Source organism: Sciurus vulgaris (genome assembly GCF_902686455.1).
Source record: "Sciurus vulgaris genome assembly, chromosome: 5".
Classification (NCBI taxonomy): Eukaryota; Metazoa; Chordata; class Mammalia; order Rodentia; family Sciuridae; genus Sciurus; species Sciurus vulgaris.
Genome location: NC_136465.1, coordinates 108819090 through 108840584, shown reverse-complemented (window position 1 = coordinate 108840584; position 21495 = coordinate 108819090). Strand labels below are relative to the sequence as shown.

At 33.9% G+C, this 21495-nt stretch overlaps 1 protein-coding gene and 1 pseudogene across 2 annotated transcripts in view; one reads left to right on the top strand and one right to left on the bottom strand.

Annotated features, from left to right (window-relative positions):
* The window catches only part of ARID2 (AT-rich interaction domain 2), a 169693-nt gene that overhangs the window by 3669 nt on the left and 144529 nt on the right, over positions 1-21495 (bottom strand). The window contains exons 17-20 of the mRNA XM_079139495.1: positions 10275-10413; positions 10098-10183; positions 8240-8363; positions 8051-8142 (exon numbers count right to left, since the gene is read on the bottom strand). Of these exons, the coding sequence (XP_078995621.1) occupies positions 8051-8142; positions 8240-8363; positions 10098-10183; positions 10275-10413 (441 nt within the window). The remainder of the gene's footprint in view (positions 1-8050; positions 8143-8239; positions 8364-10097; positions 10184-10274; positions 10414-21495) is intronic.
* On the top strand, positions 12999-14565 carry LOC306662267 (ribosome production factor 1-like; annotated as a pseudogene). Its single transcript has 2 exons — positions 12999-13015; positions 13326-14565. The product of its transcript is annotated as a ribosome production factor 1-like (transcript).

Below are 21495 nucleotides of genomic sequence, written 5' to 3'. Positions count from 1 at the left end.
AAGTTACATTCCATGTATGTATGATAATGTCAAAATACATTCTTATGTCATATATATAACTAAAAAGAATAATAAAAAACAACCCAACTCACAAAAATAAAAAAAAAGATTCTGGGTGTAAGAAACTAGAAGGAAAAAAGGGAGGGATGAAGACTTTTCTAAATTAAGAATGAAAAAAACATTGTAAAAAAGTAGTCAGGTGAAACACAAAAATTCAAACACAAAATTCATGCAGAACTATCATCACTTTTACCACAGCAATTAAAAGGAAGAAATAAGCATGAAAAAATTGAGACTGATGCTTGGAAGCTGGGCATCTTTTTCTGCTTTTTGATCATGTGGATTTTCAGTCTTACACAGTTGTGTTAGGTGGACACCACCATATGCCACCCAAAATAGCTAAAATTAAACATTAATGTTACAATACCCAATGTTTGCAGGTATGTGGAGCAAGTGAGACTCTCATACATTACCATATTAAGTGTAAACTGATAAAACCTTTTTGGAATTGTTTGGCATTATGTAATATTCTACAAATCATCAGTCTTTGTAAAAGCTTAATAGTAATGTATATGGTGAACAGCATGTGTAGAATATTAATAAGCAGCATTATTAATAACCTAACTAAAACCACCTTTATATACACTAAAATTAGAGTGAAAAATTAAACAATTCTATACTTCAATAAAATGAACAAAGTATGGCTATATGCAACAACATGAATCAATGTCACAATCAATGCTAAAAAAAAATACATACTGACTCTGCCTAATAAAATTAGAAGTTAGGTGGAACCAGCTGATGCTATTACAGATGAGGACATTGGTCCCATGCAGGAAGGAAGAGGGTAAAATTGGAGGGGACATGAAAGATTCTTTGGTACTGGTGTTATTCTATGTTTTAACTTGAATGGTTAAGTTACATGGGTGGTTCACTTTGTGAAAATGCTTTATTAATCTTTTCTTGTATTTTGTATATGCTGCTTTATGCATGACTTACTTCAAAATTTAACAAATTTTAAAATGAAGTGTGCAATTTCTGTTTTTCCTGGAAAAGAAAAAATCAGTTGTGAAAAAAAATTTTAAAAAGTAAAAACTCATGCATTGCAATCAAATTATTTTCCCTTACAATCAACGAACACTTCGAGAAACAAACCTTTGGTTTCACAAATTCAACAAAATCATATTTTTCAAATTGACGATCACATATTAAAAAGTATTTTTTCTTATACCTGCATGTGTACAATTAGAAAGACTAAACTGAAATAACCAGGATGTTTTAAAGTAACTAACAATCTCCTTTTGTTGTGTGTGTGTGGTGTGTGTGTGTTGCTGGGAACTGAAACCAGCACCTCAAGCACACTAGGGAAGCATGGTATTGGCTGAGTTATATTCTCAGTCATAGTCTTTCAATTTCTATTTTCACATGTTTCTTATAAAAAATAATTTGAAAGTAGCATTGGTAAAACAATTTAGAATACAAATTAGCTTTAAGGAAAACACCAGTTTGGATACAAAGTTTATTTCCCATTTCTAACCAAAATAAATAAAAGAATTATTTTCTGGAGAAACTAAATCAGAAAGACTTAGGATTCAGAGATAGACAAAGTGAAGGACAAGGGGTATGGAATCAGTCGATCAGAAAACATGCGATCAGCTGCAGAGAAGGGCCCCCTCCCCAATTCTGTTTCCAAAATGCGCAACCTCACATTGTCTCTCTTCCAAACTGCCTACTCCCAAAAGGCAGATTATAATGATAACAATAATTTTTAAAAAATTGTTCAGAGGACTGTTCCCTGGACAATCAGTCTCTCTATAGAGAATGGCATCTGGGGGCTTCTAAAAACAAACTGATTTATCAGGGCACCCTAAAATGGCAACCACCAGCAACCAAGTAGTTACCATGTAACCAGAGCTTTCAATAAGCTTGTGAATATTTATTCTTAAAATATAAAGTGACCCCCCCCCCCAATTCTCAAATACTTGAGGAATTTTGAGAGAGAAGCAAATATTCACAGTAGACTTTAAAAATACCAGCATTAATATCTTCAGGGAGATAAGAAAACACTGTATCCAACAAATGAACAGCATGTTATAAAATAGTGACAACTGGTAACAAAGAAAGGGCTCTTAGAAATTAAAACAAAATAAAGTAAAAATTCAGTAGATCTGATGATAAACTCAAGGAAATTTCTAGAAAATAGATTTAAAAAAATGAAAGCTAAAAGAAAAAAGGAAAAAAAAAAAAAAAAACAAGAAAATTCCATTACTAAACGATGAGTCTCTAGACTGAAATGAAATGTCCACTTCAATGAAAACAATAACCTACTACCTTCAAAATACATTACACAAAGCTGTAGTAATCAAAACTGTGATATTGGTATAAAAAGATACATAAACAAATAAAACCCAACTGAGAACTTCAAAATAAACCCACACAGCTACAGCTACCCGATTTTCAACAAAGTTATTAAGAATGTGCATAGGAGAAAGGGCAGTCTTTTTCAATAAATGGAGTATTCACATTCATAAGTATGAAACTAGACCCTTATCTCTCACCAATTATAAACATCAACTCAGAATTGAGACTTAACTATAATACCTGAAATTATGAAACTACTAGAAAAAAATATAGGGGAAACACTTTGGGATATTGGAATGGGCAAGGAATTTTTGGACAAGAAAGACCCTAAAAGCCAGTAAACAAAAGCAAAAATAGAAAAATAGAATTATAGTAAACTAAAAAGTTTCTTCACAGTCAATGAATCAGAATGAAGAGATAACCTACAAAATGGGAGAAAATATTTGCAAACTCTATATCTAACAAAAGATTAATATGCAGAAAATATAAGGAACTCCATAAACCCAATAACAACAAGAACAAAAAAACCCTGATTTGAAAAATAGGCAATGGATGTAAACAGACATTTCTCAAGTACATGAAAAAATGCCCAATACCATTATTCACCAAGGAAATGCAAATTTAAATCTAAACCACAATGAAGTGTCATCTTACTCCAATAAGGATGGCTATTAACAAAAAGACAAAAGGTGACAAGTGCCTAGAGGAGATATGGAAAAAAAAGGAACCATTGTACATGCTTGACGGGAATGTATATCCATTATGGAAAACAGCATGAAGGTTCCTCAAAAAACTCAAAATAGAACTACCATATGATCCTATTGGGTATATATCCCCAAAGAAAAGTAAATCAGTAAATTGAACAGACATCTGAACTGCCATGTTTACTGCAGCACTATTCACAACAGCAAAGCAATGGAAACAGTTAAGTATTCATCTACTGATGAATGAAGAAAGATGTACATAAATACTGCCACAAAAAAGAATGAAATCCTTTTGTTTGTGACAATAAGATGAAACTGGCGGTCATTATGTTAAGTGAAATAAGCCAGGCACAGAAAGAAATACCACATGATCTCTCACTCATATGTGGAATCTAAAAAAGTTGATCTCATAGAAATTGAGAGGATAATGGTAGTTACCAGAGGTTGGGGAGAGTAGGAGGGAGGGAAGTATTGGAAACAGTGATCAGTGAGTACTGTATTATAGCTAAGACAGGAACAAGAAACTCTGGTGTGCTACTGCACAGCAGGGCTACTGGAAAACAATATATACTGTATATTGAACAAAAACTAAAAGAAAGCATTTTGACATGTTTTCACCAAAAGCATTCATGAGGAGACACATATGTTTAACTGATTTAAACATTTCACAAAGTAAACATGCATTGAAATGTCACTTGGCACTCCATAAATATGTACATTTTTATGTTTCAAATTAAAAAAGGCCACCTAAGACACATTATCATCTTGAAACTTCAGAATATCAGAATATCAGAACACTGTAGGCACTTTCATAGGGTGTGATCAAAAAGATGATATGCAAAGGAATGAGAACCAAAATGTCAATGGACTTCTCAACAGCAAAGTTAGATGCTGGAAAACATTGCACCAATACTACCAGGTTTTTAAAGGAAAAGTGATTTTTCATCTATAATTTTAATTGAGGAACTGATAGTTTTCCATCTAGAACTTCTCTATATATTTTGGATTCTTGGAGAAATGAATTGCAATTGTTTACTCTAATTCTGTGAGTTGCCGTTTTACTCTGAGAGTGAAATGGTGAAATGTTTTGGTGAAAACATTTCAAAAACCTTTCTTTTTTTTCCATATACAGTACAAGTTTTTATACAAATTTTAATTTTGTTGAAGTCCAACTTATTTTTTGTTGCCAGTGCTTTTGGTGTCATATCCTAAGAAATCCCTACCAAACCCCATGTTATAAAGCTTTCTGCCCCACGTTTTCCTCAAAGGGCTTCAGTTTAGCTCTTATGTTAGATTTTGGTCCATTTTGAGCTAATATTTTCTATATAGTATAGCAAAAGGGTTCAACTTTATTCTTTTTGCAGGTAAGTATAGCTAGCTTTCCTAACACCATTTGTTTCAAATCTGCCTTTTCTTCACTGAATGAAGAATTGGCAATGTTAATGAAAATCATTTGACCATATACATGGGGCCTTATTTCTGGTCTTTCTCTTGTATTTTACTTTTTCTTGTATTTGTGCTTGTACCACACTGCTTTGATTATTATAGTTTTGTAGTAAGTTCTAAAGTCAGAACGGTGAGGCCTCTAACTTTCCTATTCTTTAATTAAAACTGTTTCTGCTATTCAGGATTCCCTGAGAGTGCACATAAATTTTAGGATGAGTTTATCTACTTCTGCAAAAATTGTTCCAATTTTGATAAAGGTTGCATTTGCTTTGGTGGTATTAACATCTTACTTAAGTCTTCCAGCTCATGAATATGGGCTATCTTTCCATTTATTTACATATTCTTTAATTTGTTTCAGCAATCTTTTGTAGTTTTCCATGTACAAATCTTCCACCTCCATGGCTAAGATAATCCCTAATTATTTTATTTTTTTGATACTACTGTAAATTGAATTTTTTCCTCATTTCCTTTTTGGATAATTATTATATGTATAAAAGAATACTATTTGATTTTAAAATAATACATGTCTAACATTGATGAAAGAAAGACAAACACTGTACTTCTTCAGAGCTCAAACTTAATCAAAATGGAGATAAACTGCATTTAGACACATTATTTGAACTATGAGATTATGAATTTCAAACATACCAACTACTGAAATTTCATTCTGTTCAGGAAACTACTATAGGAATGAGAGTAAACTTCCATTGATTTTCCTGTCAACCTAAATGTTCTTATTGTAAATAGAAGTATGCTTTAGTCTAAAAGATCATATCCCATATTCTTACACTGGAGATGTGATTTCCTATTCTCTTCTTCACATATATGAGTTTTGCCAGATGTCAGTAATCTTGCTCAAGCAAAACTTCTCTCATAGGAATGTTCAACAGAGGTTCAGTACACAGGATTTTAACCTGGCCTGGGAGGGTGATTGGGAAGAATTGAATGAACTATTTTTTTTATTGATTGATTGATTGGTTGATTGCAGTACTGGGGATCGAACTCAGGGCCTTATGCTTGCGAGGCAAGCACTCTACCAGCTGAGCTATCTCCCCAGCCCTGAATGAACTATTTTAATTCTTATGATTCCACTATTCTAAGATCATAGGAAGCAAAGATGCCAGAAGACATCTGGAAGACTTAAGAGTTTGTGAATAAAACAACAAAATCACCAAGAGAGCAAAAATAGAAAAATGAAAACTTCTGACTGAACAATTTATTACAGCTAGACAAAGAGACTCTATCATAAGCTGGAGAATGTACAGTCTGAATGTGAAGAGAAGGCCCTAACAAAAAGTTACAAAATTCTTTTGGGAATTCCAATTTGCTATACAAATTCCAGATCAGAACTCTAGCAGAAAGTGAAGTTATGAACCTTCCTTCTCTCCATCTAATTACTAGATTACTAGATTATTACTACATTCTGAACACCATGCTAGGCACTAGAGATTTGAGAGTGAAATAAAACATTCAATCACTACTTTCAAAGAATTTATCAGGTAAGGTGATATCCTGCAATGTATGAGGTAGTAAGGAATATATTATGTGCTAATGTGTGAGGCAATATAAGAATGTTCCAAGGTGCAATGATTAGTTTGTGAGAGCTGTAACCTTATCAGTGGATTAATCCTAATTACAAGGTGATAACTATAGGCAAGTAGAGTGTGGCTGGAGGAAGTAAGTCAGTGGAGGGAGACATGCCTTTGAGGTTTATGTTTTATCTGGTGAGCAGAACATGCTTTTGCTTCCTGACTGTCATTTTCTGAGCTGTTTTCCTCTGCCGTGCCCTTCCGCCATGATGTTCTGCTTCACCTGGGGCCCAGAGCTATGACGTTAATTGCCCATGGACTGAACCTCTGAAACAGCACAAATAAATTTTCCTCCCCTAAGTTGTTCTTGACAGGTATTTTTGCATACAACAACAAAAACCTAAGTAAAATAGTAACGAAGGTCAGGTTAGGGCAGTGAGGAACATGTCAGTAAAGGAAAAGGTAAACTTGGAGCGGACAGAGATTAACTATAATGCATTTGGGCACTGAGCTAGGTTTCAGCCTACAAGGATAAATCAAAGTCTCTGCATATAGCTCAACAGAGGGACATAACCATATAAAAACTATTTACAAAGCAATGAGATTAAATGTCATATGATAGACATGAAATAAAAATAGAATAAACTTGGTAGAAAAGGGAAACACAACATAGGAAATGCTACATAAAGTAGCTCTTAGCTGAATCATGAAGGATAAGCAGATATTCAATAGGCAAACAACACAGGGAGAAGGGCATTTTAGGCAGAGAAAATGGTTGGATCACTGGAACAAGTTAAGTGACATAAAAGAGCCTAATGTGCTCAGGAACTGGCATGTGGTGTGGCCTGAATGAAATGCAGACTATGAAAGTCAAGCCTGGTGATGCACACACACTGCATGCCTGTAACTGCAGTGACTCAGGAGGCTAAGGCAGCAGGATCAAAAGTTTGAAGCCAGCCTTAGCAACTAAGTGCCTCACTTAGTTACTTAAAGTAACTAATAACTAAGTAATATTAACTATTACTTAGTGCCTTAAGTAACTTAGTAAGATCCTGTCTCAAAATAAAATTTTTTTTAAAAGGTGGGGAGTCTAGCTCAGCTCAGTGGTAAAGCACCTCAGGGTTCCATCCCCAGTACAAAAAAAAAAAAAAAAAAAAAAAAGGAATGTAGGCTATGAAGCAAAAGAGGGGTATGGAAGGAAATAAAGTGAGAAAACCAGAAAGAAATCTATGAATGAATCAGGAAGACACAGGTATCTCATATGGTTAATAAACATTTATATTTCTTCTTTTTCTGAAAACCTTTGCTTAATTACTAAGTTTAGTTTTCTATCTCAGCATGTATTAGGCCCTGAGTTTTATCCCCAGTACTGCTCAAAAAAGCAAAAGAATTTTTCTTATTCATTTTGTAAGGGAGGGAGCCTGAGAATGCTCAGTTGAAGATGTAGGAGGAATATGAGAAAAGTTCCTTTAAGGGAGACACAGTATAGGATATATCAAAACATTCCACATTTGCTCTCTAAAGGATTAAATAGTTAGTTATTCCTAGTTTCTATAGATCTACAAAATCCTGATTATTCTCCTAAGTCTATCAGAAAGCAACTATTAAAACTTCAGAGTATTACAATGAATCTTAGTAAGTAGCATCTATGACTTTAACAAGTTTATTAAGATGCCAATTGTCAAACTGAATTTCATTATGACTCCACATCATTTCAAATGGTTAATTTTTCTCCCCAATAAACCCTCAAGTTTCCTCTTTAGTAGAGCTACTTTTGTATGACTAGTAAGAAAATAAACTTAAAAAAACAAGTTGTAAGACTACCTTTTGGTTCTTTTGACTTCTATTTATTTTTGGCTTTTAAGAGATCCTGTTGGCCTGACCTTGGTATAAACTTTTGGACAGTCACAAAATCCAGAAAAACAGTAAATAAAAGACATACCTAATTTTATTAACTTATATGTAAAAGTAAAATCAACTCATTTTTGCTAGGAAAAATAGATTACTCACCTGCGACCACATTCTGAGTATTTACCAATATTTTTTAATATTAAGGCAGCTGTTAGTCGGATGTGTTTAGTTATTGGTCCCTCTTTTTCATCCTAAAAAGGAAAGGAGAATATAAGGGGAAAAAATAGAATGAAGATCAAACTCATAAGGGCTCACACCTTCACAGATAAGGTTTTAAGGCCGGCTTACTGTAAAATCTCGAAAGACAAGGTTTCTTGATCCTCTCCTGAGAGCCATGAGTGCAGCACTGGGATGATTCACAATGGCCTTTTGTGCTCTAGGAGTTGAACTTGTGCCCCCTACAGCTGGTTGCCTAAATTGATCAGACAGACAGAGACGGTTAACTAAATTCTGCAGACAGAATGGTAACCACACTGTCAATCCCCGGAGGTGGTTACTCTGAAATTCTGGTATAAGGTGAATAAAAGGTTCAGCATTAACATTATTTTATTTTGTGTCAGTCTAGGCAAAGAAGGTTAGTATGGAGGTAAAATTTCAGACTTTTTATTTTCTAATCTGTTGATTATTATTATTATTATTTTTGCACTGATGATTTAACCAGGGGTACTTTATCACTGAGCTACATCCCCAGTGCCTTTTAATTTTTTTCTTTTGAGACAGGGTCTCACTAAGTTGCTTAAGGCTTCGCAAATTGCTGAGGCTGACCTTGAACTTGAGATCCTCCTGCCTCAGCCTCGCCAGTCACTGGGATTACAGACCTGTGCCATTGTATCTGGCTCCAATCTATCAGTTTTAAAGTGAATAATGAATGCTCCATTGTGTTTCATCTTTAAAGTTATTGTGCAGGGTAAGTCGGTTATAAAAATAAATACAATACAGTATTAAAGTTGTAGAGTCCTCATTTTTGGATATTGTTTAAAAGAAAATACAATTTGAGTTGTAAATTATTTTTAAATAGCATCTAACAGTGAAACAGTATTACCTAAGAATGTATCAGCATAGGCCATCCAAGAAAAGATAGCCTAATATAATATGAATTATGTTGAATATTACATTTTGGATTATTACTTTCTTACATAATCTTATTTTTCATCATTATTTAATTATCTCTATCAACCCTTTTGTTTTCCCCCACCACCCACAGTGCAGGGTACTGAACTTAGATGCTCTACCACTTTTTATTCTGAGACAAGATCCCGCTAAGTTGTAGAGGCTGGCACAGCCTCCTGAAAATCTGTAATTACAGATATGAACTGAGTTCAAAATAGTTCTTTATGAAAGATATAGAAAAGAGGGACCATAGAAAGTTTCATATGAAATCAGATTCAAACTACTGTAGATTTCTTTGGCCAATCAGATAAACTGCATCATTATCTTTTTTCTTTCTTTATTTTTACAGTATTGTGGATTAAACCCAGGGCTTTGCACATACTAAGCAATGCTCTACCACTGAGCTACATTTCCAGCCCAAACTGCATTATTATCTGTTGTGTTCTATGAGGCAGCAGTGGAAAGAGCACTAACTGATACACGTAAGGAAACTGTTTGACACCATAACTAGTGCATGACTTTTAATATCCTTTCCATATCTGTAAAGTGCAGATATTTCTGATACTTTGTCACATAAAGTCTGAATTTTGAATAATAAAACGTGAAGCAATCTGTAAATTGTAAACCAGTATGTATGCGTGTTTATATATATACAAATACATGTAAATGTGAAGAAATACCTTTGCCATTATTAAATACATTTATTCTCCTAAAAGATAAGAACTTCAAATTTACAAAGCACTTCCCATATACTATCCATCATTCCAATGACTTCTCTACAAAGTTGAATTCAAGTGTTGAAACTACAAAGTAACATAGAGACCATGCAGTCTAGCTAATATGGAAAAGTGATGCCTAGAGAATACAAGCAATTTGAACGGGGTCTCTTAACTGAACAGTAGTAGAACTTGGACTAGAACCCAAGTTTCAGGTTTCCCAATATGCTAAAATGGCTTTTTATCTTATTCCTGTATTATTCCTAGTTTCCTGGTATTTGTTTTTTATATATAACAGGAAATAAAATAATTTTCCTTACTTAGTAGAAGATTTTTGACTTCCTGCTTGTCCTGGCTCATCTTGTTTTAATCCTGCAAGTAGGGCATCCTTTGAACAGTGCTTATCCTTTTTTAAAAAAAGAAAGTAAAAGAATATACATCAAAATCTTTGATGGAACCAGATGAGTTACTAAGCAAATAGTATTAAGAAAGCATACCTGTAAGTGGGTTATAAAAGAAAACCTCTGTCGCTGAAAAGGCTCACAACCTTCCCAAAGACACTGTCCCGGATATACATCTTTGCCTCCATGTTCCGTAGCTGCATGGTAGAATACCTGTGAGGGTGTCTGAAACCACCTACAAAAAATAAAAGAAACTTTCGGACACTTGGCTATATTCTTTAAAATAGAAAACTCGCTATCCTTAATACAACTTATAGATCAATATATAGCAAAACAGAGTAAGCAATATCTCATTCATTTCACTTAAAATATATAGTTTGAAATTTTTCCTATTTATTTTTCCAGGTTGAAGCATTCAACTATAATAAATATTTTAGTTACTTGGTTTAATATCCTTTCCTAATTCACTGTCTTTAACAAAGGTCTGGTAAAATGTTTTAAAACACAATAGAACAATATCTTATAAATAAATATCACACTCAATTGTACTTTAAGAAACTGCTCAAACATTTACTAGATTTCATATTATGTAATAGTTTCACATATCTAATCCAACATTCTAAATTCAATAAATTTTGGTCTGGCTTTTGAGCTGAGTTCATATTTTGTATGTCCATTCACGTTTAAGAAGCCACATCTCTTATTTCTCCAAATGTCTCAGTGGGTAAGTAGCAAAGGATGTAACACTGAAATGAAATCAGATACTGTTCTCTTTTATATACATGGCACTGAGAAACATCACTGGAATCCGAACAGCAAAGAAAGCATTATAAGATTTCAGTTAATTACTAACAGGTATTTAACAGTAATTGTCTTTATAAAGTCTGTGGCAGATATCTTTTAGGATGTGAATTTTTTAAGGCTTCCATACAAACATGTCTATATTTGAACTAATTTTTAATGTGCAACATATATCCAGTATCTCAAATTAATATTCCTCCAGGGAATAACATTTAAAAATAAAATTTAATCAAGAAAGTAATTAATTATAAAAAAGTTAAACAATCATTATAGATATGTATTTCATTTCTGTTCATATTCATCTATATAAACACCTACCAAAAGTTTATTGTGAAACCAAAATCAGTATATACATCAAGTTTTGATGTTACTTTTAATTTTCAGTACTTCACAATACTATTCATTAATATGAAATGAATGATTGGATCTCTTATGTAGACTTGCCTTACTATGTTAAGACTTTACCTAAATACTATTAAACCATTAACTGAATAGCAATATTTTGATCAATGAAAACCTGTATGACAGTGGTCTCATAAGACTATAATGGAGCTGAAAAATTCCTATCACCTAGTGTCCTTATAACCATCTTAAGTTGTACCCCAGTACATTGCTTATGTGTTTGTTGTGACGGAGGTGTAAACATAATGCACTTTTACATATAAAAGAATAGCACATACAATTATGTACAGTATATAATACTTAATAATGAATAACATTTTGGTGTGTTTTTCTTTAAGCTTTCTCTTTCTGTATATATGTGTGTGTTTAAACAAAATTGGGACTGTTACTGATGCAGTTTTACAAACTCCTTGCCACTCTTGGTTAATATGGTTTCTATAAATTAAAAAAATGCTCTTCTTTAGAATACTTTGCTGCCCTCTGCTGAAAACTGTTATAATAAATACACAATTTATGATACATACAATGTGAATGTGCCTGTTTGATGGGCTTAATAAGTGGCAGGTCTGGGCAAAAACATTTCTCTGAAACTTTTTACTTATTGGGAATCTTATTGGGCTGTGAGGGCAAACTTGATATGTGTAAAGCTTTTTGACAAACAGTGCCATAAATATATAAGAGATATTGTCATCACAATCATTAGTGATATTATTATTACTAGTAATAGTAGTAGTGGCATTGGTGACCTCTTGTCTTTTCACCTGTTTTCTTGCTAATTCTCTGCCCAGAGACATTGTCCACAACTATTTCAAAATTGTCAAGCTATGCTCAGGGAGGTCTGGTCTACCTTCAAGTTAATGTTCTCCGTTATCAAGTGACACTCATCATCACTCAACTAATTTCATTTATTTCTCCTCTCAATCCTAAAAAACTGCTTCAAACTAAACTTTGGTTAAATACTGAACACTCCAATATTATTTTAGAGTTTATCTTCTCCTATATTAGTTAATTTGTAAACTAAAAGACAATATCCTACATTTTTTTCTGAAAAAAAAAAAAAAAAGGCATTATTGAAAGAATTTAAGTTTATTCTACTAACACTTCCTTAACTTCTTTCTTCTCCACAATAAACCTTCAGTCATAATCCACCCTCTTTTCCTTCTATTTCCAGGGGTACCTGTTTCACATTATGTAATGGATTCTATTGTGTTCCTTCAGAAATCATCCCCTTTTCCATCTTCTGTCTTTTCCCATTAAATCTTACACTTGAAAAACATAGGCTATTCTTATCTGAAAACAGAAAAGTGCTTTTTCTTTGATCCTGCTACTTTCTTAGTAGAGAGAAACCAGAATTTATCAATATCAGACATAGCAATCCAAAATTTATCATTTCATATATTATAGTAATTGTGACATTTTTCACTAAGTCACTGGCAGTCCTTCAAAGGTAAATATTATTTTCAGTGAAATCACCAATACATTTTATAATAGCTTGACCCCTGTTCATTATCCAAATAACTGCAACTAAATCTTAGGATTAGGTTCTTTGGTTCACCTAACGCCCCTTCAGCCAAAACTCTTTTTTCTTTTATCCAAGTAAAAAGTTATTTAGTTCAAATGACAGATTCGCATAAGTATACGAGGTGTATTTTCTAATCATTTCTCCTGAGAAGCCACTTAAGAATAAATTACCTCATAAACTAAAATAAAGCCAACAACTATTACTTGTACAATTTATACTATGGTTCTTACTATTACTTCTTTTTTAAAAAAAGAAGCATCATAAACACATAACAAGTGAAGTAAACAAAGCACAATCTTTGTTACTTTGAGTTTATTCTTTAAAAATCAGCAATCTGGTTTCGGAGGGAAGGAAACAAAGCACCCAACATGACCAGAACCGGGGAAAAAGAGTGGCGGCGGCAGGAAAAAAAGCCTATAAAGAAAAGCTGCTACCCAAGAACCTCAAGAGACTGCAGTAACTGGGGATGGGGCAACAGAAAGCGGGGTCCAACCCCCGAAAGCCACGGCCTTTCCTCTAGGCTTCAGCATTTCGTAGATGAAGAACAAACAACCGGGACACTTGATGTTCACGCGGTGGAAGCAGAAAAAGCGGAAGGAAAAGTTAGCAGTCAAGTAAAAACTGAAAAAAGAGGCTCCACCAAAACCCATACCTAAGACCACTCACAACCAACAAGTCTACGATGAAACTACAGTAGACCCTAATGATGGAGTGGTTGCTTATGACGAAGCTACAGATGAATTTGCTTCTTACTTCAACAGGCAAACTTCTCCCAAGATTCTCATCACAACATCTGATAGACTTCATGGGAGAACAGTACAACTTTGTGAACAGCTCTCTACAATTATACCAGACTCACATGTTTATTATAGAAGAGGACTGGCTCTGAAAAAATTATTCCACAGTGCATCTCGAGATTTCACAGATCTGATTGTGATTAATGAAGATCATAAAACACCAAATGGGCTTATTTTGAGTCATTTGCCAAATGGTCCAACTGCTCACTTTAAAATAAGCAGTGTTCATCTTCATAAAGAAATTAAGAGAAGACGCAAAGACCCCACAGAACATGTGCCTGAAATAATTCTGAATAATTTTACTACAAGACTGGGTCATTCAATTGGACAGATGTTTGCTTCTCTCTTTCCCTTGATCCTCAATTTATCGGAAGGCAGGCTCCACAGTCCACAATCAGGGTGACTGTATTTTCTTCAGTTTCACAGATATATATTCAAGAGTGAAAAGAAAGTGGGAATTCAGGAACTTGGACCACGTTTTACCTTAAAATTAAGGTCACTTCAGAAAGGAATCTTTGATTCTAAATATGGAGAATATGAATGGGTACATAAGCCCCTGGAAATGGATACAAGTTGAAGGAAATGCCATTTATAAAGTTCTAAGGAAATAGTATTGGATTTTGATGAACTGGGTAAATTGTGATAGAACACCTTTTTCAAAATGGCATTCATTGACTTCATAAATCTTCTTGTCTGAACAGATGACTGAGTGCTGTGAATTGCCACTCTACATAGCAAATAAAAGTAATCTGGGTGAAAAAAAAAATCAGCAATCTAGGGCTGGGGCTGTAGCTCAGTGGTAGAGCATTTGCCTCACATGTGTGAGGCACTAGATTTGATCCTCTACACCACATAAAAATAAATAAATAAAGATATTATGTCCATCTACAACAAAAAAATATATATATTTTTAAAAAATCTGCAATCTACTTAGGAGGTGTGTGCATGTAAATAAAATAGGAGTTCTTATACATATACACAAACATACACATGTATGTATATACATACCCTATCTAATACATGACTGATTTTAATAATCCACCATATTTGAAAGAACAATTTAAAAATAAACATCTGTGATTATAAAGCTAAGACTGTTTCCTTGGTTTTTTAAAACATAAAGGACTAAAAACAGCACTTTAACATCCTTCAAAGTTTTCTCATAAGATCTTGGGAGGTTTCTTTCTGTTCTGGAAATTAAACACATGCTAAGCACTCTGCTTTTTAAATTTTACTTTGAGACAAGGTCTCACTAAGTTGCCCACACTATCCTTGAATTTGCTATTCTCCTGCCTCAGCATCATGATAGCTGGCATTACAAAGATGTATGCCACCAATCCCAGTCAGCCTATTTTTCAACGGCCAAAAAGTACTCCATGTCCTTCTTAAGGGTCTTCCTTGCTGCAAAAACAAAAAACAATATCCCTTGCTCCAAAACTATTTGAAGTAAAAGAATATTTTGCAGGAATATTTTAGTTTAAAAGATGTACACATAATTATTAATAAATATACATATAAGACTATACATTAAAAAATGCACAGTTTTGGCTGGATGCAGTAGGACATACCTATAATCCCAGTGACTGGGAGGCTGTGGCAGGAGGATTGAAAGTTCAAAGCAGCCAGCTTTAGCAACTTAGTGAGGTCCTAAGAAACTTACTAAGACCCTGTCCCAAAATTTAAAATTTACAAAAAGGGCTGTGACTGTGGCTCAGTGGTTAAGTGTCCCTGGGTTCAATCCTGCTACCAAAAAAAAAAAAAAAAAACTGAGAGAGGGGTGGGGGGAAGAGGTTAACATTGGTACACACTTCTTAATCAATGATCAATTTTCCAAGGAATAAGTAAATAAGGATGATTGGTAAACTACAGGTTGCATTCTTACCCTAAGAAATTCTTTTCCCAAACATTTTAAATATTTGACACTGAAATGAACCTCAGTACAATTTGGCAAATTAATCACATGGCATACATCCTTTGGGCATTTGATAACATCTTTAAGTAATTGGACTCTTTGGTATTAGAGTAAAGCTGAAAAAAACAAAACCAAAAATCTCTGCCACTACCTACGGTAGAAATTAGGGCTTTTCCTAATACTTTTAATTATAGCAGACCAGTAGGTAAGGTCTACTTCTTATGGGAAAGTATTATTACATGAAATTAATCTGACATTTATAAAGGTTCATTAGTTCTAATAGAAGTATAAGAAGTATAGTAGCAAAATATACAAGAGCTTTTACACAAAATCTTTTTACTGGGGGGGGGGGGGGGGGGGGGAACTGGGGTTTAACCCAAGGGAGCTTTAACACTGACTATACCCCCAGCCCCTTTTTTTGTGTGCTTTGAGACAGGGTCTCACAAAGTTGCAAGGCCTTGAACTTTCAATCTTCCTGCCTCAGCCTCCAGAGCCACTGGGATTACAGGCATGTACTCCTAAGCAGGTTCCACAAAATCTTTTATAATCTTAGCAACAGCAAGATGATGACCTGTTAACTTCACAACTGAAGATGCAAGATTCCAACAAGCTAGTTCAGGGAAGAATGTTGACTTTAAAATCAGCTAATTAATCTGCATTCATATCACTCACTCAAGAAGTATTAATTAAAAAGCCTTTTAAGTGCCAGGCATTGTGCTAATGTAATGAAACTTCAGAGAGCAAATCAAGACCCTCTGAAGATTCTGTCTGGTTTTATGGCCACAAAATTAAGATAAAAAATGCTATAACGCTAATTTCAATTTTATTCTCCTACTGATATGTAATCCAAGCTGTTGATCAATTTAATTACTTGCTAACGTCAACCTTAACTGGCAACACCTAGAATTAAGCATTCTTTGTTGAAGGCAGAATATCATGAATTAAATGTTTCTACATTAGATATTTTACTTCATTGAATATTTTCAAATCATCAAGATGGCAGTTTTATGAGTCAACTTGTCTATAGATACTTCTTTACATTAAAATGAAGTGCATAAAATTACTTTCAGTTTATTAAATATTTCAAATTTAACTGACATTATTTCAGAAAAATTAATAACTATAGAGGTAATTAAAGATTTTCCAGGAATTTTGGATGCTACTTTGGAAGAAGGAGAACTTTTATTGAGAATAAAAACTAGCTACCTCTAAGTTTTTAAAAAATAATTTGCAAAATTTAAATTCATGTTTGTTGGAATTGCTACATGTAAGGTTCAGCAGGAGCCAACAGTATAAACTTCAACGCTGCTTGAGTAGTTTCTTATTGTGGTCAGAGAATATCAATTTACCTAGTACCAAATAAAAGTCCCTGGTTTATAGACAAAACAACTTTCACACTAAAAATGTTTGGAATAAAATCAAAATCCTCTACATTGCTGGTTTGATTTTTCATAATATAATTCTAAATACTAACACAATACAAATCATTTGTCTTAAAGGGAAATAATTTTCATTTTTACCAGTTATTTACTAGAGATTTAGAATGAGCAATATATTCTAGAAAACTGGTCTTCAAATGTCTTTTATACCAGTAGAATCCTCTTTTCAAACAAAATATTACTTAAAACTATTATACTAAAACAAAAACAGAATCTTATGGTCAAACACAAGCTTGGTTTCTCTTTCTTAATTATAAACACATGTTATTTATATATTTCAGTAACAAGTTAATAGTCAATGATGTGCTTAATAGCAATATACAAGCAAAGATAAAGAATGAAGATTTCCAATTTCTTATCAGACATGTAAAGAGCTTGGAGGTCAAATCACTTCCCTTCTCAAAACATGAAACGAGCTGAACGAACTGAACATTAAGAACTCTTCTGCCTGGCATGGTGGTGCACACCTGTAATCGCAGCTAGGAGGATGAGGCAGGAGGTGCACAAGTTTGAGGCGAGCCTGGACAATTAAGTCCTATCTCAAAATAAAATAAAATTTTAAAAATGTCTGGGGATGCAGTTCAGGGTATAGAGGGCTTGGCTAGCATGCACATAACCCTGGGTTCAATCCCCAGTTCCAGGGAAAAAAAAAAAAAAAACAAAAAAAACCTCTTCTAGATTCATCAAAGAACAGAAGCCACAGAGCAAACTGCCATCCAAAAGCTGGAAAGACACATGAACATAAATGATCACAGCCTACTGCTGAAGTCAGTCACTTGTAGAAATATTAAACAATAACTGACAAATCACAAGAAGCCTAGACTGAATGGCCCCCAGAGTTAAAACTCCTGGGGGTCTTGGGGCCCAGTCTTTAGGGGAGAACAACACTTTTGGAAGTATTACCTCCAGAATTCCCGCCAGGTTACTGTAGTGGTAACTGGAGAAAAAAAATGCTTTTAGGAGGAAAAGGGTGAAAAGGGTGAAGTAACCATTCTTTTGTTTTGGGTTTTTTGTTTGTTTGTTTGCTTGTGTTTGGTGCTAGTGAAAACCAGGGCCTCATGCATATTAGGCAAGTGCTCTACCACTGAGTTACACCTCCAACTATTCCCCTAGACCTCTTGCCTCATGCAAGAGAAGACAAAGGTTGAGAAGCTTCTCAGTCACAGACCTTAGATGAAGGCCTACTTCATGGCTCTACTACGTGGATTAGAACTGGGAGAGCTATAAGACAAGACTATATTTAAAACATGAGTTTTTAGTAAAACACAAAGAAACTGAAGCTTCTGATACATTCTAGTTACAGCAAAAATTAAATGCAGATTAACTCCTAGCCAGATAAACATAAAACCTCACACTAAAGATTCACTTACCTCGATTCTCATTAACTGAAATATCATGTCTAACTTTCAACAAAAACTTACAAAATCTTCAAAATGTAACAAGCAAACAAATCACACACAGCACAAAATCAGAAGACAGGAAATAAGTCATCAGAAATAGATTCAGGCAGCTGGGCATGGTGGTGTATGACCATAGTCCCAGGTACTCCTGAGCCAGCTTGGAACATACAGAAAGATGCCATTTCAAAAACAATAAAACTAAAATATTAAATTGAAACATCTTGTACTACTAAAGCAAACAAGAAAGAGACACTCAGATATGGCACAGATTTTAGAATTATGAAACTAGGAATTTAAAGTAATTATGACTCAAATGATAAGTCTCTAATGGAAAAAGTGGATGATAACAACTGGATAATAGAGACATAGTTGCAAAGAATCAAAGGATAATAGCAGAGATTAAAAACAAACTATAAGATAAATACTGCCTTTGATGGGATTCTTAGTAGATGAAATATGGACAAAGAAAGAATAAGTGAGCTATGAAATGTCAACAGAAATTTCCCAAATTGAAAAGCTGAGAGACAAAAAGAGTGAAAAAAATTAAAAAATAAAAGGAATAGAATCTCTAAGAACCATGGAACAATTACAGAACATTCAAATAACATGTAATAGGATATCAGAAAGAGAATAACAGAAAATCTAATTGAAGTATGGGTGAAAATGTTCCAAAATCAATGACATAAACCATAGATCCACCAAACAAGATAAATATATAAAAAACGTTATACCTAAAGCATATCATATTCAAACTGCTAAAACCCAAAGACAAAGTCTTGAAAGAATTCAGAGGAAAAACAGACCTTATGATGGATGGACAAAGCCATGCAACCAAGAAGAGTTGACTGAAATATTTAAAGTGTTCAAAGAAAAATATTCAACAATTTAGAATCCAGCAAAAATTATTCTTTAAAAGCAAAGTAGAGGGACATTGTTGGAATTTTAATAAGAACTGCATTAAAACCATATAGTACTTTTGGTAGTATAGCCATTTTGACAATGTAAATTCTGCCTATCGAAGAACAGGGAGATCTTTCCGTTTTCTGAGGTCTTCTTCAATTTCTTTCTTTAATGTTCTGCAGTTTGCATTGTAGAGGTCTTTTGCCTCTCTTGTTGGGTTGAATCCCATTTTTTTTTTTTTTTTTTTTTTTTTTTAAGGCTCTTGTGAATGAGGTAGTTTTCCTGATTCCTCTTTCAGTTGATATGACACTGGTGTACAGGAATGCAACTGATTTATGGCTGTTGATTTTATACCCTGATACTTTGCTGAATTTGTTTATGAGTTCTGGAAGTTTTCTGGTAGAGTTTTTGGGTCTTCTAAATAAAGAATCATGTCATCAGCAAGTAGGGATAGTTTGAGCTCTTCTCTTCCTATTCATATCCCTTTAATTGCTTTCTTTTGTCTAATTGCTCTGGCTATGGTTTCAGGAACTATGTTAAATAGGAGTAGTGAAAGGAGGGCATCCCTGTCTTGTTCAAGTTTTTAGAGGGAATGCAATTCATACTAAAATTTCAGTGACACTGTTCATAGAAATAGAAAAAGCAGTCACTCTAGAAAGCATTACGGAGATCCCTTAGAAAACTTGGAATAGAACCACCATTTGATCTAGTTATCCCACTCCTTGGCATATACCCAAAGGACTTAAAATCAGCATACTATAGTGATGCAGCCACATCAATGCTTATAGCAGCTCAATCCACAAGAGCCAAGTTATGGAACAACCTACGTGTCCTTCAACAGATGAATGGATAAAGAAAATGTGGTATACATACACAATGGAATATACTCAGCCATGACGAAGAATGAATTATAGCATTTGCTGGTAAATGGATGGAACTGGAGACTATAATGCTAAGTGAAATAAGCCAATCTCAAAAAACCAAAGGCTGAATGTTTTCTCTGATATGTGGATGCTACCCTACAAGGTAGAGTGGCAGGAGGAAGAACAGAAGTCCATTGGATTAGTCAAAGGGGAATGAAGGGAAGAGATGTTGGAGGGGACTAGAAAGGACATAAAATTAATCGAATTAACTTTCCTATCCTTGTATCTGAATATACAACCAGGGTACAACCACAAGAGGAGGATCCTAATTAGAGTAAATTATACTCCATGTATTATATAATATGCTGAAATGCATCCTATGGGCATGTATATCTAAAAAGAAATATGTCTACATTATGGCATGGATATATGGAGCTAATAAACATGTTTTCTTGCAAAAAAAATTTTTTTGTAGGGTTTTGTAGCTCAGTGGTAGAGCACATGCCTACATCTACACTAAAAATATTAAAAAAAAAAAAAAAGAGAGAAGACGTAAAGTAGACAACTTCTCTCTCTTTTAAAACAGGAGCTCACTATGATGCCTAGACTGGCTACAAACTTGTGATCCTTCTGCCTCAGTCTCTGGTGTACCTGGGAATAAGGCATGTGCAAAACACTTTCTTAGTTAAACCAAAACTGAAGACATTTGCACCAACTGATCCTTTCTGACAAAAAATATTAAAAGGAGTTCTTCAGGGCTCGGGGTGGATCTCAGTGGTAAAGTGCTTACTTAGCATATACCAAGGACCCAGGCCCTAAGTTTGATGCCCAGCATGGAGGAAAAAAAAAAAAAAAAAAATTCTTCAGAGAGAAGAAAAATTAAGAGATCAAAAACTTCAATTTACATAAGGAAAAGAAAAATGTTGGAGAAGGAATCAATGAGAGTAAAATAAAATCTTATTTTTAATTTTTGTAACTCAGTTAATTTAATGTTTTTTCAAATTAATAGTAACACTGTATTACCTTGTGATTAAGTGTAATGACTGCAATGGTGTGAAGGACACTTTAGAAAAATTGACACTCCTCTGTTACAAGGTACTTGTACTATTTGTGAAGAAGTATACTGTTGTTTGAAAGTGATTTTAGACTACCTGTTTTAAAAAAAGTATAACTAGTATGCTAAAAGGAGAATTAGAGAAGGTAAAAATGAAAGCAAAAGCAAAAACACAAAAAATAAAAATGAGTGCCTTTACAGCTATAGCAGATATCAATGCAATTATA